General features: G+C 40.7%; 1 protein-coding gene across 1 annotated transcript in view; it reads left to right on the forward strand.

The window, feature by feature from the left end:
* CCDC68 (coiled-coil domain containing 68) overlaps positions 1–18738 on the forward strand; it is a 91133-nt gene that overhangs the window by 46735 nt on the left and 25660 nt on the right. The window contains exons 4-7 of the mRNA XM_089690088.1: positions 8620–8766; positions 11279–11404; positions 12553–12681; positions 15463–15545. Of these exons, the coding sequence (XP_089546214.1) occupies positions 8620–8766; positions 11279–11404; positions 12553–12681; positions 15463–15545 (485 nt within the window). The remainder of the gene's footprint in view (positions 1–8619; positions 8767–11278; positions 11405–12552; positions 12682–15462; positions 15546–18738) is intronic.

Below are 18738 nucleotides of genomic sequence, written 5' to 3' on the forward strand. Positions count from 1 at the left end.
GGAATAGCGCCCAGTTGTTGGTGTCAGCAGGAGGAATAGTGCCCAGTTGTGTCAGTGAGAGGAATAGTGCCCCTTCGTTGGTGTCAGTTTGAGGAATAGTGTCCTATTGTTGTCATCGAGGGGAAATAGTGCCATATTGTTGGTGTCGGTGGCAGGAATAGTGTCCCATCATTGGTATCATTGGGAGGAATAGTATTCTATTGTTGGTGTCAGTGGGGGGAAATAGTGCTCCATCAATGATGTCAGTTGGAGGAATAGTGCCCCATCGGTGTCAGTGGGAGATATTGTGCCTCACTGTTGACATCAGTAGGAGTAATTATGCCCCATTGTTGGTGGGAGGAAAGAAACAGTTTCTTGTATCAGTGGGAGGAAAAGTGCCCCGAGGGCCAGATAAAGGCAAGCAAAGGGCCACATCCAGCCCCTGGGACGCAGTTTGGAGACCATTGAACTAGTGAGTTGAATTATAAAAAAAAAAGGACTTGATTCCCACATCAACACATTTTAAATTAATGGGGGAATCCTCCCACTATGCCTTTGTATCTGACAGGATGAAGACTTCCCCGACGTCAGAATACACCGGCCAGTATTGCCAGCGGCACTAATCGAGCATCCAAAATCCAAGGGGGCGGGTGTTCAGAAGTCGATCAGTCTATCCTGCCCATACATAAATCAAAGTTCAGCGCTGAACTGGTTGAATTTTGATCCATGCATTGCTAGCCTTTAGATTGACGTATCGTTTTTAAAATAAATTTGACAGACAAATTAAAGCCCAATTTCAGATAACATCTTTTAAATCGTTACATTAATGACTTTTTTTTTATTTTGCGGAAAAACCTGACTGTTGTAAACACCCCTGCAGGGGATGTCCAAACCCCTGTAACTGTCGGAAAGTGGAAAAATAAAGTATCTACAAATGGAGGTGTGTGTGTGTGTGTGTGGGGGGGGGGGGTAGTATTAGAAGATTAGGGGAAAAGTTTTGAATGGAGTTTTGCGAAATAAAAAAATCTAGATCAAGGGTCCCTACCATAGAGCGGCTCTTATACTCACCTCTGCAGCAGCCAATGTTCCCTTCATTCCAACCTTCTGCCTTTGGAAATCCCTTCGGCTTTCATCACGTCTGGGAACTCTATGTAACTACAGGATTCAGTAGTGACGCATAACTCCCAACTGTCCCTGATTTCAAGGGACTGTCTCTGATTTGGAACAAAGTCCCTCTGCCTTTCCTCCTTATTTGTTCCTCATTTTGCTCTGATCTATATATCTTTTTATATATTTCAAAAAGTGCTTTACCTTTCATCCAATTTCTAAATTGTTGCATTTTTAAATTCCAAAGCCAGTATAAAGAAATAGTAGTATTATAAAAAGCACTTATGGGTTTAACAAACTTTTTTTGGACAATTCTCCTTTAAGGAGGTGTGGCAGGGGGTGTGTCCTATGCCAACATACTTTTGCTAATAGCTTTCTCTCATTCCCATCCAACACTCCTGGGTCACAGGTATCTTTGATACAATTTGTTTTTTTAACTGCCAGGCTTGTTTTAAAAAACATATAAAGGAGAACAACAATCACGGTTTGTCTTTGAGAACATAAAAACCTCTGGCTGTGGGCTACTACCAGAAAATTGTCACACCCATTTACTGGTAGATGCATGCAATATATTGATATGGACTAGAAATGGTGGTTTGAACATAAATGAGCACACAACTAGTTAATTTAGACACAATCTGCTAGACAGAGTAATACTTACTAAGATCAGGTTCTATCCCATATGGAAGAAAAATATATTTGAAATATATTGTAAGAATATTCTTCCCAAATGTATTGACATATATTTGAAATACTACAATTTTGACCGTATTCAATATATTTCTATGTACTGTATGTATACTGTACATATATATATATATATATATATATATATATATATATATATATGGTCAAAATTGTAGTATTTCAATCAAATATATATATATATATATATATATATATATATAATATGGTCAAAATTGTAGTATTTCAATCAAATATATATATATATATATATATATATATATATATATATATATATATATATATATATATATATATATATATATAAAACATTTTATATATATTTATATTATATAGTACAAAATATATGAAAAATATTTTTAAAAATACATTTCAAATATACTGTGTGTCTTTAAAAATACAAATCTACGTTTTTGGAATGCATTTACAAATATATATAAACATATATGTTAAAATGACTTTTTCACATGTTAAAATCTGAAGAATATATTTTTTAAAATATATTCTTCAGATTTTTTTTAACATATAAAGTCATTTCAACATATATTTTTACATATATTTGTAAATGTGGGGCAGCACAGTGGCTAAATAGTTAGCACTTCCACCTGGCAGTTCTAGGGTCGTCAGTTCAAATCCCATCCACAGCACCACCTGTCTGGAGTTTGCATGTTCTCCCTGTGCCTGCATGGGTTTCCTCCGGGTACTCCGGTTTCCTCCCACACTCCAAAGACATGCTGGTAGGTTAACTGGCTCCTGTCTAAATTGGCCCTAGTATGCGTATGTATGAATGTACATTAGGGACTTTAGATTGTACGCCCCTTGAGGGTTAGGGACTAATGTGAATGTACAATATGTATGTAAAGCACTGCGTAAATTGACAGCACTATATAAGTACCTGAAATAAATAAATGCATTCCAAAAATGTAGATTTGCATTTTTAAAGACATACAGTATATTTGAAAATGTATTTTTAAACATATTTTTCATATATTTTGTAATAAAAACTAATTTCAGCATACAGTATATATATTATATATATATATTTATTGAAATATATTTTGAAATATTTTGAATATGGCCAAAATTGTAGTATTTCAAATATATGTCAATATATTTAGAAGAATATAAATATATTTCAAATATATTTTTCTATCATGTGGGATACCATTAAAGTGAAATTACTACGTGAATCAGAAAATCCGCAGTAAACGGTGCACATAAACGTTAATTTCAATATTAATAACAATATTACACAAGAATAGAGTGCACTCTAAAGGGTTGACTAGTATATGGCATGGCGTCTCCTGAGAGGTAACTCTTCAACCAAGCAAAGAGGCAAAGGTCTCTGGGTGGCAACTGTTAAGGGGCAGCCTTTAGAAAAGCCTCTTGACTCATAATATGGCAACTGTTGGGGCCCAGTAACCTATGTTGGTGCACTTGGAGACAGTTAACAAGGCCCGTAGTTAGTAATGAAGCTATAAAGTAGCTAGGTAGATACCTCCTAACGGCTCACTCTTTAATGATGGCAACAACTTATGGCTGCAAGGTCCTTTCACCAGACCCAGTGACATGACAGCAGTGATCCATGTGATTAGGTGTCAGCTCACTCTAGTTGCCTCCAGTCTGTAGTACAACAAAATCTGTATCCTAGCATTGCTTGGCCATAGTTTGGTAGCCCAGTCCAGCCTTGTGTAGGTCTACAATCTTGTCCCTGACAGCCTCGGACAGCTCTTTGGTCTTTGCCATGGTGGAGAGTTTGGAATCTGATGGTTTGATTGCTCCTGTGGACAGGTGTCTTTTATACAGGTAACAAAATGAGATTAGCAGCACTCCATTTAAGAGACTGCTTCTAATCTCAGCTTGTTACCTGTATGAAAGACACCTGGTAGCCAGAAATCCTGTTGAATGATAGGGGGATCAAATACTTATTTCCCTCATGAACATGCAAATCAGTGCATCATTTGTTAGACATGCATTTCTTTTGAATTTTTTGTTGCTATTCTGTCTCTCAGTGTTACAATACACCGAACATTCGATTTTTAGACTGATCATTTCTTTGTGAGTGGGCAAACATTCAAAATCAGCAGGGGATCAAATACTTATTTCCTTCACTGTATATATGTTAAAAAAAGTGGAAACAGTGTACAGTATGTATACAGTCTATATAGAGAGAATGCAATTAACTACTGTACACTAGAACACACGTATGCGCAGCTTTAATATGCAATAGGGATTATTTGCTAAAATTGGAGAGTGTAAATAGTACATGGGAGCCAATCAGCCTCTAATTTCAGCTTGTTCAATTAAGCTTTGACAAAAATCCTGGAAGCTGATTGGTTTCTATGCACAGCTGCACCAGATTTTGCACTCTCCAGTTTTAGTAAATCAACCCCAATGTATAATTGGCTGCAATCTGCACATAGCTTTGGATTTTCTCTTTCTTCAGTGATCATAGAAAGATTTGGTAACTCCAACATCGTTTGGGGTTTTTCAATTCTTCTCTTTATTGTTTACTTTGCACATACTTTGTTTCCTGTGGTTGTTTGCTTTAAACTGTCATTGGGTTGGTGAAACTAGATGTGTTTTGTATTATTGACATACGGTGTGTATTAACTGGGTGTATATGTCTTTCCAGCCCTGCTATAGCTTTGTCCTGTTTTTAATGGATGGTGATAAGTAACAGATTTGATAGTATTTTACGACTTTGTTTCTGGGTGTCATTTTAAAAAGGAAACTAGATTGGTTTCGGGTGAATTTTAGGTGAGCATTGTTAGGTTTATAGCTGTTTTTTTTTAAAGTGTATAAAATCTTCATTTGACAAAAGCCATTTCTTAACGTACAGTCAGGTCCATAAATATTGGGACATCGACACAATTATAACATTTGTGGCTCTATACACCACCACAATGGATTTGAAATGAAACGAACAAGATGTGCTTTAACTGCAGACTGTCATCTTTAATTTGAGGGTATTTACATCCAAATCAGGTGAACGGTGTAGGAATTACAACAGTTTGCATATGTGCCTCCCACTTATTAAGGGACCAAAAGTAATGGGACAGAATAATAATCATAAATCAAACTTTCACTTTTTAATACTTGGTTGCAAATCCTTTGCAGTCAATTACAGCCTGAAGTCTGGAACGCATAGACATCACCAGACGCTGGGTTTCATCCCTGGTGATGCTCTGCCAGGCCTCTACTGCAACTGTCTTTAGTTCCTGCTTTTTCTTGGGGCATTTTCCCTTCAGTTTTGTCTTCAGCAAGTGAAATGCATGCTCAATCGGATTCAGGTCAGGTGATTGACTTGGCCATTGCATAACATTCCACTTCTTTCCCTTAAAAAACTCTTTGGTTGCTTTTGCAGTATGCTTTGTGTCATTGTCCATCTGCACTGTGAAGCGTCCAATGAGTTGTGAAGCATTTGGCTGAATATGAGCAGATAATATTGCCCGAAACACTTCAGAATTCATCCGGCTGCTTTTGTCAGCAGTCACATCATCAATAAATACAAGAGAACCAGTTCCATTGGCAGCCATACATGCCCACGCCATGACACTACCACCACCATGCTTCACTGATGAGGTGGTATGCTTAGGATCATGAGCAATTCCTTTCCTTCTCCATACTCTTCTCTTCCCATCACTCTGGTACAAGTTGATCTTGGTCTCATCTGTCCATAGGATGTTGTTCCAGAACTGTGAAGGCTTTTTTAGATGTCGTTTGGCAAACTCTAATCTGGCCTTCCTGTTTTTGAGGCTCACCAATGGTTTACATCTTGTGGTGAACCCTCTGTATTCACTCTGGTGAAGTCTTCTCTTGATTGTTGACTTTGACACACATACACCTACCTCCTGGAGAGTGTTCTTGATCTGGCCAACTGTTGTGAAGGGTGTTTTCTACACCAGGGAAAGAATTCTTCGGTCATCCACCACAGTTGTTTTCCGTGGTCTTCCGGGTCTTTTGGTGTTGCTGAGCTCACCGATGTGTTCCTTCCTTTTAAGAATGTTCCAAACAGTTGTTTTGGCCACGCCTAATGTTTTTGCTATCTCTCTGATGGGTTTGTTTTGTTTTTTCAGCCTAATGATGGCTTGCTTCACTGATAGTGACAGCTCTTTGGATCTCATCTTGAGAGTTGACAGCAACAGATTCCAAATGCAAATAGCACACTTGAAATGAACTCTGGACCTTTTATCTGCTCATTGTAATTGGGATAATGAGGGAATAACACACACCTGGCCATGAAACAGCTGAGAAGCCAATTGTCCCATTACTTTTGGTCCCTTAAAAAGTGAGAGGCACATAAGCAAACTGTTGTAATTCCTACACCATTCACCTGATTTGGATGTAAATACCCTCAAATTAAAGCTGACAGTCTGCAGTTAAAGCACACCTTGTTTGTTTCATTTTAAATCCATTGTGGTGGTATATAGAGCCAAAAATGTCAGAATTGTGTCGATGTCCCAATATTTATGGACCTGACTGTATATATCCATGACACAAGATTCACATAGAGTCAGGGGCGGACTGACCATTTGTAAACTCAGGCACTGCCCGAGGGCCCGGGGTCAGTAGAGGGCTCCATGATATGCCCCTGGTACCTTTTTCACAGGCTTTTTTGAGTTTGGGCAAGGACACAGGGACCCCATGATCCCCTATTGCCCGGGGGCCCCATGAGTTGTCAGTCCGCCCCTGCATAGAGTTATGAGTTTTCTTGAAGTGAACAGTCTATGAAACTGAAAAGTTCACTTTACTCAGACTCAATCCCTCCCTAATACCAATGACTTAAAAAAATTGAAAAATACATTTTCTACAGAACAAATCTAAAAAATACTTAATTTGGGTCCAGCTTTAACCACTTCCAGGAGGTATTGGAGATGCCACCATATCTCACTGCTTCTGCCTGGAAGAGCTGGGACTTTGAAATCCTGCAAGAATACAAGGACTCAAAAAATATATTTTTGTTATAAAATCATGAAGCATATCAAGAAATTCAGGCATAGCTCTACAGAGAACATAAAGCAAATACTTAAATACATTTTTAGAAAAAGGCATTATATATTAAAAAAGTCATTAAATTAGTCAGCCACCAATTGTGCAAGTTCTCCCACTTAAAAAGATGAGAGAGGCCTGTAATTGGCATCATAGGTAGACCTCAACTATGAGAGACAAAATGAGAAAAAAAAGTGGTCTTGTATGTCTTCCATTTTCTAATTATTGCTCCCACAGTTGATTTGTTCACACCAAGCTGCTTGCCTATTGCAGATTCAGTCTTACCAGCCTGGTGCAGGTCTACAATTTTGTTTCTGGTTTCCTTCGACAGCTCTTTGGTCTTCACCATATTGGAGTTTGGAGTGTGACTGTTTGAGGTTGTGGACAGGTGTCTTTTATACTGATAACAAGTTCAAACAGGTGCCATTGATACAGGTAATGAGTGCAGGACAGAGGAGCCTCTTAAAGAAGAAGGTACAGGTCTGTGAGAGCCAGAAATCTTGCTTGTTTGTAGGTGACCAAATACTTATTTTCCACCATAATTTGCAAATAAATTCTTTCCAAATCAGCCAATGTGATTGTCTGGATTTTTTTTCTCATTTTGTCTCTCATAGTTAAGGTCTACCTATGATGCCAATTACAGGCCTCTCTCATCTTTTTAAGTGGGAGAACTTGCACAATTGGTGGCTGACTAAATACTTTTTTGCCCGACTGTATTAGATGCTGATACCCAGCAATGCCAGAAGGTGAGTACATTTTATCTACAGATTTTAGAAAGCCTCAAGATGGGGGGAGAATAGGAATGACTCCACAAACTGCTTGTACTAGGCAATCCTATAATCCTATGATGAGTTGGTTGTGGGTTGCCTTCATTTAATCGTTAACTTCCATGGGAGGCACAGCGAATACAGTCGCACCTCTTGAGAGTGTGGGAAGCTGGGCCCAGCTAAGCATTTGATTTTATTATTTTTTATTTTATTATATTTTACATTTTTTTTTCAGTTAAAATTTAAATGGCTTTAAATTTTGTTTGTATTTAGTAGAGGGCTAAAATTAAAGCCAACCTTTTCATTTTCATGGATTTGCCTTCAGATTATGACTTATGATTATGTAGATTAACCAAAATTTAATTTGGAGCCCGCCTTTGCAAGCAGTAAGAATAAATGAGGAGTCATTGCAATGATTTATTGAGTTTTGTGTTTAAAGAGAGCCTTTTATATCTCTAAGGAATTCCAACCATCAGATCTCAGCTGAATGTAGGAGCTCTTCTCATCCAATCTAGTCATTCGTGTTTTTTATCCTCCCCCTCTTTCCAGTGCTGCAGCCTCTGTCAGTGTCTTCTGAATTCACAACTGAAAATGTGGGATCCTTGTGTCCCCTACTTCCCACCATTGCCCCTTCTTCTGACCTTCACCTGCATTCAGGCATATCCAAAATTCTTTTTGAGTGTTTCCTTTACGTCCAGTTGTGTCCAGAGGAAGAATGGTCTCACTCTAGTCTACCTCCATCCATCTCCTCCTGTGCCTTTCGTTTGACCACCATCACTAAACAAAGTCAGAGCACCTCAGGTGTTGAGGTTTGGAACTAATCTTTTCCTGGGATGCTGCACCAGGAAAGGTGAAAACACAACTTTGCTGCAAACGGTTTCAGCTTTCAGTCATCAATCTCTAAATTCATTGGTAGGGTTTGTGATACTGCTGATGAATATTTTAATTCTTGAAACTATATGATAAAGCGGTATTAAACTCTCAGTGTTTTTTCATTGTAACACATTGAGCACACTAAAAATAAACATTCCCTAGTAAACTATTTGTAAAAATTCTGTTTTCCTTTTAGAATGTATTTCATGTACAGCAAAATGGCTACACACAACAAGAGGACAATTCATTTAGCTCACGGTACAAGAGAATTGTTGAAAAGCTAAAGGACCAGGACCTGGAGCTTGAAGATGTGCACAGGAAAAATGAGGATCTGCAGATAAAGGTACCACCAGCCACTAACCAGCAGCCTTAAACTGGCCAGAGATGGTTCGCATCTCGGCTGGCGCAGCAGGGACTGTACCAGGGGCGGACTGACAACTCATGGGGCCCCCGGGCAATAGGGGATCATGGGGCCCCTTTGTCCTTGCCCAAACTCAAAAAAGCCTATGAAAAAGGTACCAGGGGCATCTCATGAGGCTCCCTACAGACCCCGAGCCCTCGGGCAGGGTCCGAGTTTCCAAATGGTCAGTCCGCCCCTGGACTGTACCCAATTTTTCTAACATGTTTCTCACTGAGGTTGGGGTTTGCATTGGTGCCTGTCGATCTAGATAGATGGATTGGGGTATGATCATCTCATGTCTATATCCAGCTTTCTTGTTTTGAGATTGGGTGTCTAATGTGACTGATAACTGAGATAAGCAGCAGGGTAGAATGTTCTGTTAACTGTACAATGCAAACATTTTTAGTTGAGGGTTACACTTTTTTTTTTTTTTCTTTTTAAATTGGGAATAGATTTCCAGTGTTGGTGGGGAGTCATTCAACAGTAAACTAACTTGTTGTGCCAGCTGCTTCCTTTTTATTTGTTTTTTGCACTCATCATTTATATATTTTTCACTAGTAAATTAACTTATGATAAAGATAGGCCTATACCCAGATTATATAAAAAGTTTAAAAAGGATAAAAACAAGTAAACCCTAAAAAAAGCGCAGACTCAATGGACCACTTAGACTTTTTCTGGAGTTAACATTTTTCTAAACTTTAGAGGTAATCTAGAAAAACAGAAAGACAAGCTTACGTAACCACAGCTATCAAGTTGTGTTGAAGTATAAGGGCAAAACTTTTTTTAGTTTTGAATAAAAGAGAGAGGTATTAGAACAGCTGTCATATTGGTATTAACGTCTGCCCATACCCCTGTTAGGGAGATTCATCCTCTCTGTTTTTCCTGAGAAAAGAAAAAAAATTGTAAAATTTTGGGTTGTCACCAGAACTAGTTGTGATGGTCCTGGTGCCAACCAGGGATTTCCCCTCAGTTACTGTTGTGGCTATGGGACAGGAAGTGAAGGCAAATCACCAAACGGGACTGGGATAGCAAACAAAAAACTGATGGGTACTCTATCCAAAATGGAGGAAAAAGTTTTGCCTAGTTCTACTTCAAAGCACTTTCAGTGAACTAATAATAATAATAATAATAATAATAATAATAATAAATCCCCCATTTTACCTATATGAAGAGTGCATTTTTAAGTTCTACATGTTCTAGAGATATATACTTTGCAGCCCTGCCATTATAATGATGTCTCCATCTGCTCTTCTGAGTGCACATAGCCTCATCTATTGATGGGTAAGCAGTATTCCAGCTTGTTCTCAAGCTCTGTCTTCGATCATATGATGCATTACATCTTCTTCCCTTTGCGATGATATGCAAGCAGAGGGCAGGCCCTTGATTCCCTGAGCTTAGATGAAGCCTAGCTTTAATCAACCCAGGGATTTTTTTAAGTCCTGTTGGAATTTCCATTTTATTATTTTTAAGTGCTATTACAAATTTATGAACCAGACCCAATGTGCTTGCAACAAAACAATGGGATCACCAACAATTAGTTTTACTGCAAAATTTTAAAAGTTGGCAACATATTGAGTTCACACTAGTAGAGGCACCCTGATACTGATTTGTGTAATTTATATACTTTCAAACGTATGCAACTTTTATTGTAAGGTACAATAAACAGAATATTTGCATATATTAAAATGATTAGAAACATATTTTTCACTTGGGTTTGCATAAAATATGACTGGAAGAATACATATACCGAATGACTAAACATTAATGGGCACCAGACCATCACACCTACTGGAGCTTGTTGGACATCACATTGGAAATCCATGGCCATTATTATGATGTTTTCCTCCTTGTGGCTTCTGGGAAGGCTCTCTTTAAAATGTTTGTGTGTCTGTAGGAATTTGTGACCCAGAGGAACCCCTAAATAATTTTTTAGGTCTTTGTGAACCCTTAGTAACACAAATTCATAAGTGGTCAATTCCCTTATGTTGGTGGTCGGTAGGAAGAATACAAACCTTACAGTGGTACTCAAAGTGCCAGCATTACAGACAGCTGAAAAGGTAATTGGGAAACTCCAATGGCCTATTCAAGTGGCATTGTCTTTAAGATTGTGCAGATACAATCAGATAGGCGGTCAATTGGACACAGCTCAGGGATCTCTTAGAAACCTCTGAAGGAACCATGAGTGAGAATGACTAGTCTGAAAGGTCTTTGTATTCTGTAGTATTGACAGTACCCTTCACTGGAAACACCTGAACTCAATCATTTGGAGGGATAGTAAAGTACAAGTGTGTGTTGACTTCTTTTAATAAATTAACCCCAATGTTTCATTTATAAATCCTGCATATTTTAGGTTTTCAAAAAAATTACTGACCACAATACAGCAGAGGATAAACATCAAAGCAATTGAATGTTCATTAGATATCTCTGATTTTATGATGCCTTGTTTCTGCTATAGCTGGAAGCGTCACGTGAAGCTGGGGCAGGAGCATTAAGAGACGCTACACGTAAACTGTACGAAAACTATAGCAAACAGTCTGAGCAGATACGGAAGCGCCACGAAGAAGAAAAACAGACATTGCAGGTAAATGGTGATTACTACAGTGATTATATCAGGTAATATTATTATTATATTATTATACAGGATTTATAGTGCCAACAGTTTGCTCAGCACTTTACAATATAACGGGAGACAATACAGCAACAATACAGTTCAAAACAAGAGGGATAGGAGGGCCCTGCTCCTTGGAGCTTACAATCTAGGAGGGAGGGGCTAGTGGTACAAAAGGTAGTAACTATGGGGGATGGACTGGTTGAAAGAGTAGAAGATTCCATTATTAGCTGAGGGCAGGATAGGCTTCCCTGAAGAGATAGCTTTTCAGAGATCGCCTAAAAGTGAGCAGAGTAGGTGATAGTCTGATGAATAGGGGTAGAGAGTTCCAGAGGATGGGTGAAGCTCCGGAAAAGTCCTGGAGACAAGCATGGGAGGAGGAGACAAGGGAGCTAGAGAGCAGGAGGTCTTGTGAGGAGTGGAGAGTACGGTTTGGGTGATATTTAGAGACAAGATCGGTGATGTAATTTGGGGCAGAGTTATAAATGGCTTTATACGTTATTGTCAATGTTTTGAATTTTATCTGTTGGGCAATGGGAAGCCAATGGAGGGATTGGCAGAGAGGGTTGGCGGATACAGAGCGGTTAGTAAGGTGGATGATTCTGGCAGCAGCATTCATGATCGAGTGAAGAGGGAATATCCTGTGATGAGGTCGGCAAATGAGGAGGGAGTTACAATAGTCAAGGCGAGATATAACAAGGGAGTGAATAAGTTGCTTAGTGGTTTCCGAGGTTAGGGACGGGCGCATCTTGGAGATGTTGCGGAGGTGAAGTCTACAAGATTTGGATAGTGATTGGATTTGGGGGTTAAAGGACAGAGTCTAGGATTACACCTAGTACCCTGGCAATAGGGCCAATCCACTTAAAACTAATATTTATGATAAAGCTGCACTCCAGGTGTAAACTTTCAACAGCTTCTAACACTTACGGAATCTCATTCCAACTAACCTGGACATGTTCTTAGCTTAGTTACAGCTTTCCAGATTCCTTCAGTTAATTCATAGAAAATGTACGAATTGCTGCGGTCCACAGGGTATAGATAGGTGCGGGAACTGAAGAAATGTGAAAGTAACTTGAAAAACTGATTTAAGTGATAGATTTTCATTTTCACATTTTTGGCAGATTGCTGCAGTTGAACATGAAGATCAATTTATGAAAAGTGTTCAGAAACTGAATGAGGTGGCTGAGAAGATAGAAGAAAAACATGAACGAATCCTTGAATTGGAGAATTTGATGGACAGAATGGAAGCCGTGAGTACTGGTGTTTTTTGTGGGATTCTAAAAAGGGTTTTCTCACTTCCACTTCCAGCTCACCCTGAAACTGAACTTTGTTTACTGGTCATGGTTTAAGAGGTCAGCCCCCAAATTAGGCTTTAGTCATGTAGAGCTACCTCCGGAGTAGCTTTCAGGCAGGTGTAGTCTTTGTTCTTAACTGTAGGTGGCGCCCAGCCAGAGCGGTACCACAGCTAGAGAGGAAGTCAAGAGAAACCTAGTTTCTCGATGGTTACTTTGGTCCTTTGGACAGTGTTCCAGTTGGCTATGCTGCTTCCAGGTGATCTTGGGTCAGCAGAGCCTTTTTAGTGCCAGCCCTAGGTTTTGGCATGACTTTTGGAGAGTGGATAGTGCAGAGACAGTTCACCCGTCTGTCCCGGAGAGTGAATAGCGGTAAGGAAAGATTACAGATGAGTATGGAAAGGATAGGAACACACCATCCTGCATTGGAATCCTCCCCTTTGGGCTCAGACTGACCAGGCCACATTCCACCCTCAGAGACAGATGTTGTCGGTACATCAAAACCTGCTCCAACCTACAAGGTTTCACAGAACTGTGAGTGTTCCCAGCAGGGATTCCTTCTGCTGGGTTGTTTGTACCCTAGACCCTTTTTGTCAATACAAGTTTTGTTTGCAATCGGTGTGTTTACTGCCTCGTACCATGCTGTACCTACCTACAAGCAGCTGGATTGTTTGGGTCCTTCTATCCTTCTCCAGTAATGACCTGTCCAGAACTGACCAAGGACTTAGCGATGCACCGTGTGGCTTGCAAAGGGCTTTATTAAAAAGTTAAAATCCCTGTAGGAAAATAACCAAATAGCAAACAACAATAATATGTTTGTCGCAGCTGCTTTCCCCTCTCAGCCCCCTTGCTCTGTCCCTGCTCTCTCTGCCGTCTCTTATCCGTGCCCCTCTCCCCTCATGCAAAGATGAAAGGCATTCCTAAGACAAGGTGGAGCCACGCCAGCTCCGGGCCCCCCCCCGGTTGCCTAGGTGACTAGGTGGTCAGACATAAGTTTTAAGAAGCTGATGCCAGAGCTCCCAAGGTATTCACCGCTGTGTAGCTGACAGAAGGAGCCCAGGTTGCGGCTGGGACTTTTCGTGGCCAGGCTCGGCAGAGACCCAAGGCTGCCTAGGACCCCCCTTCTCCTAGAGCTGGGGAAGACTGTCTGCTAGACACCAGAGATCCGTGAGTACATGCTCTCTGTCTGCTTCACTTGCACTGTTCTTGTGCTGACCTCACACCAACCCACCCTGTTGGATTACTTGCTACAGAGACTCACACCAAACCCCCTGTTGGATTACTTGCTACAGAGACTCACACCAAACCCCATTGGATTACTTGCTACAGAGACTCACACCAAACCCCTGTTGGATTACTTGCTACAGAGACTCACACCAAAGCCCCTGCTGGATTACTTACTACAGAGACTCACACCACCCCCCTGTTGGATTACTTGCTACAGAGACTCTCCCTTGGCTCTCGGTGTTGGACTTTAAGTGTGTTGGTCCTTCCGTGTCGCCCTGTACTGGCGTATTCACCCTCCCTGCGAACTCCCCTATTCGGTGACTGTCATCTGTTTGCCTCAATAAAGCTTTGTGCGTTTGCCATCTACTCTGTGTGTTCTGTCCTGCCTACGCTCCGTCACAATGAGACAATAGTACAATGGTTGCAATGAACAAATGCAATAACACTGTAAATATATGTAACAGTTATGAAGCATGCCAATATATTATGAGGCCTGACTAAAGATGAAAGAGACCTTAAATAACCCACTGGCCAGTGGAACATTATCTTGGTCCTGCTGGCGCTGGGGCCTTTAGTCTTTGGATGGACAGCTTTTTTTGCTGTAGTATTTTTTTCTCGCTCCCAAAGAGAAAGGTTCAGGGGTAATCTCCGAAGAATACCACAGTGTAGAGAAACCAGAGGATAATGATAGCCAAGAGGCCTCTCAAAACTGGAAGAGCTTAGTTCCCTTGGTGGCCAGATGAAAAGTCTTGCAGTTCTCAAGTTGATGTCTAGCAGCACTAGGTAGCCCATTCCTCAATGATTTAGGAACAGCTCCAGTCTCTCATATAGCCAAGTGTATAGCACTCTGGAACACTGTGTAGCAAGCCAAGATGGCAACTCAGTCTCTATCAGCTACACAGATCTCTGCTCTGGGGTTCCGGTCTCACCAGGACAGTACTGCAGCATGTAGAACACTTGTCCCCAGCACTGTCTCTCAGTAGCCAGGTCCCTTCACAGGCAAAACAACACAGGACACGGTGTCCACAGCAGTCCCTAGGCAGCCCAGTACAGTTCTCTGCTCAGCTCCACATGGCTATGGGGTTTTCTAAGTGGCAGGCAGTCTCTTCCAGTGACAGCTCGATCTGTAGCACAGTCCACTTTGCTCACACATACCTCTGGGCAGCACAATGCAGGTCCCGGCTCAGTACAGCTCCCTCGTCCAGCCACTGCCAACCAGCTCTTACTTTCCCTCTCAAAGCATGGGCTGTCTCTCCTTAGCTACTCCTAGGCACCTGGGAGATGCAATTCCACTCACCCTTCCTATCATTGGGGATTTGGGGATTACACTGCCCTGCAGCCCCTCCAGTCTCTTGTAGGTGGGACTTTGGGCAGTAGCAGCAGTGAATTATAACCCTCCACTCTCTTCCAGCAGCTACAGAGTCCCATGGTGGCCAGGGTGAGGAAGACTCTGCAGTGTGGGTGCACAGTACTCATCCAATCATGCTCAAAATGAATTTCTTTTTTCAATAGGAAAAGGCAGCATTGATGGAAAAGAAGCATTTACTGGAGAATGAACTTTTCAAACGAACCGGAGATGCATCCAACAAGAACGGGTCAGTAATCTGAGATTTTACACAATGTGGACAAAAGGTTCAATTCACACAGCTAACACACCATAATAAGGATCTTCATTTAAAAAAAAAATGACAGTTTCAGCCGAGAGCCAATAAGAGTTAAAAAATGGAATTCTAGGCAAAATAAAAAAATTACATTCATAATGCCTTCTTTCAGTAGCGTTAACAAAGGAAATTTAGCTTTTCTGAGTTTCCCTGTAACATAGTTTTATTATGGGGTAATCCTGCCAGTAGATCTATTGTTCTTACACTTTTCTTAGCAGGCCAAGCTGACCAGCAAATATGGCAGTTACAGGGGTTAGGGGTCAGCTTTCATTGATATTTAAAGTATAACTAAAGGCAGCACTTTGTTTTTTAGGTTTGGATGGAGTGGAGATTAGAACCCCTCTTAGTTTTTATTGCTGTCTATGTCACCGTTAGGGAGATTCACCCTATTTGTCCTGTTTACCATTATCATCAAAAGTGAGAGTAAAAGAAACCCCACATTGTGGGTTGTTGTAGGGTACCTGTAACAGGTTTAGTCCAGAGTGGAGCTTTAACTGGGGATTAAGGCGTTAGCGTAGTCAGGCCGGCCAGGTCAGCCACAAATCTTGACAGCAAGATACAAAGTCAGAATCCAGAAGCATGGTCGGAGGCAGGCAGGTTCAATTGTGGGCACCAATTCACACAGAGAACATTAGGGAACTGGAGAAAGTACAGAGAAGGGCAACCAAACTGATAAGAGGCATGGAGGAGATCAGCTATGAGGAAAGATTAGAGGAACTGAATTTATTCTCTCTTGAGAAGAGGAGATTAAGGGGGGATATGATCACCATGTATAATACATAAGGGGGGATATGATCACCATGTATAATACATAAGGGGGGGATATGATCTCCATGTATAATACATAAGGGGGGGATATGATCTCCATGTATAATACATAAGGGGGATATGATCTCCATGTATAATACATAAGGGGGGATATGATCTCCATGTATAATACATAAGGGGGGATATGATCACCATGTATAATACATAAGGGGGGATATGATCTCCATGTATAATACATAAGGGGGATATGATCTCCATGTATAATACATAACGGGGGATATGATCTCCATGTATAATACATAAGGAGGGATATGGTCACCATGTATAATACATAAGGGGGGATATGATCTCCATGTATAATACATAAGGGGGATATAATCTCCATGTATAATACATAAGGGGGGATATGATCTCCATGTATAATACATAAGGGGGGGATATGATCACCATGTATAATACATAAGGGGGATATGATCTCCATGTATAATACATAAGGGCGATATGATCACCATGTATAATACATAAGGGGGGATATGATCTCCATGTATAATACATAAGGGGGGATATGATCTCCATGTATAAATACATCAGTGGTTCATATAGTGAACTCGGTGTAGAGCTATTCATCCTGAGGTCATCACAGAGGACAAGGGGGTGCTCTTTACGTCTGGAGGAAATGAAATGTAATCTCCAAACACGGAAAGGTTTCTTTACAGTGAGAGCTGTGAAAATGTGGAATAGACTCCCAATAGAGTTGGTTCTGGCCAGCTCAGTGGATTGCTTTAAAAAAGGTCTGAATTATTTCTTGGATTCACAGAATATAACTGAATACTAACATTTGTAGGTAAAGTTGATCCAGGGAATATCCGATTGCCTCTCGGGGGATCAGGAAGGATTTTTTTCCCCTGCAGGAGCAAATTGGATCATGCTTTGCTGGGGGTTTTTTTTGCCTTCCTCTGGATCAATTGTGGGTGTAGGATTATAGCTTTTTTTTTTAATTGAACTGGATGGACTTTTGTCTTTTTTTAGCCAGACTAACTATGTAACTATACAGGGTCATAGACAGACTGGCAGAGTACAGTCGAATCGTCAGGCAAAGAGAGTATCCAGGAATCAGGCAGAGGTCAAAGTCCAGAGATTCAGTAGCTCAGCAGTATAGCACACACCCAGGAAAACAGAGCCAACAAATGGGCACAGTCCATAGGAAGCCCTGCAATTTAAGCTGGTCTGATTGTGGATTGATTTCAGCTGGAAGACAGGTGGGGATAGAGATAAATGCAGACCATACATGGGTCAAATTCCGAACAAATTTTGTTTAGAAAATTGGAAATTTTGTGCATTTTGTAATCCGATGGTGCCAGCATTGATTTTAAAATTTGGCCAACCAAGCCTTTATTTCACCAAATGTTGCTACAGAAAATAATTTTTGTGGCCAATAATTTTCTTTTCTTTCCAGGTCACAGCTCATGCTCATTTCTTTTTTGATTACATTTCTCACACGATTCTCCCATCGTTGAATCGAAGTTTGTTTTTAACCCCTTCGCGCTGGCGCCTCCCGACCCTTTAAGGGTTTCAGAAGCCGGGAGTTGGGGCGGGGTTTAGGGTCATGTGACCGCCATGACACGCCGTCACGACGGTCACATGATTGAGAAAGGTCCCAATCGAAAGAGGAGATCAGGACCTTTCTGTGAGTACCGGACATGTGTGCTGGGAGCGCGCAGAGCGTGCGCTCTCAGCACATATGTTCTTTTTTAATAGAACGCAAATGTGCAGCCGCTCAGTGTCTAGGCCCAGACTTGCGTTCGGCCGGCATGAAGAGGTGAAAAAAATTTCCAACATGCCCAATCACTCAAATTTGATGGCCGCTCAAAAATTGGCCATTGTTGTGGCCGACTAATAGTGCAAAATTTGAATGAAAATTCGTAAAAAAGATTTTCGAAAGAAAATTCTTTCGGAATTCGACCCATGTATGGCCAGCTTAATAGGAGCAGATGTACAATTCAAGGTGTATACTGCAAGACTCAGGTTTCCCAGTAGCAGAGCAAACAGAGCCGCAGCCCAAAGACCGACCCAAGTTCAATCCAAGGCAAATGACAGTTATCCCCAGAAAAGTAATATAGGGGAAATCTTCCAATGGGGATACTAGTTCTGGTGACCTGTGGGTTCCCAAGGGGTTCCCTTAATTGGGACACAGATGGCAAAAAAATAAACTGACAGGGGTCATAACCCTCCTTAACTCTATCCAAAATGAAAACAAAACGTTTTGCCTATAGTTCTACTTAAACCTTCTTTTTTTTTCTTTTTTTAATTTTTTTACAAAAGAAGAAATGATAATAACTGCTTGAAAAGTGTTCTCTGG

This window comes from Staurois parvus, unplaced genomic scaffold, assembly GCF_062004578.1.
Source record: "Staurois parvus isolate SC_StPar_1 unplaced genomic scaffold, SC_StPar_1.0 ptg000513l, whole genome shotgun sequence".
In the NCBI taxonomy this organism is placed as follows: Eukaryota; Metazoa; Chordata; class Amphibia; order Anura; family Ranidae; genus Staurois; species Staurois parvus.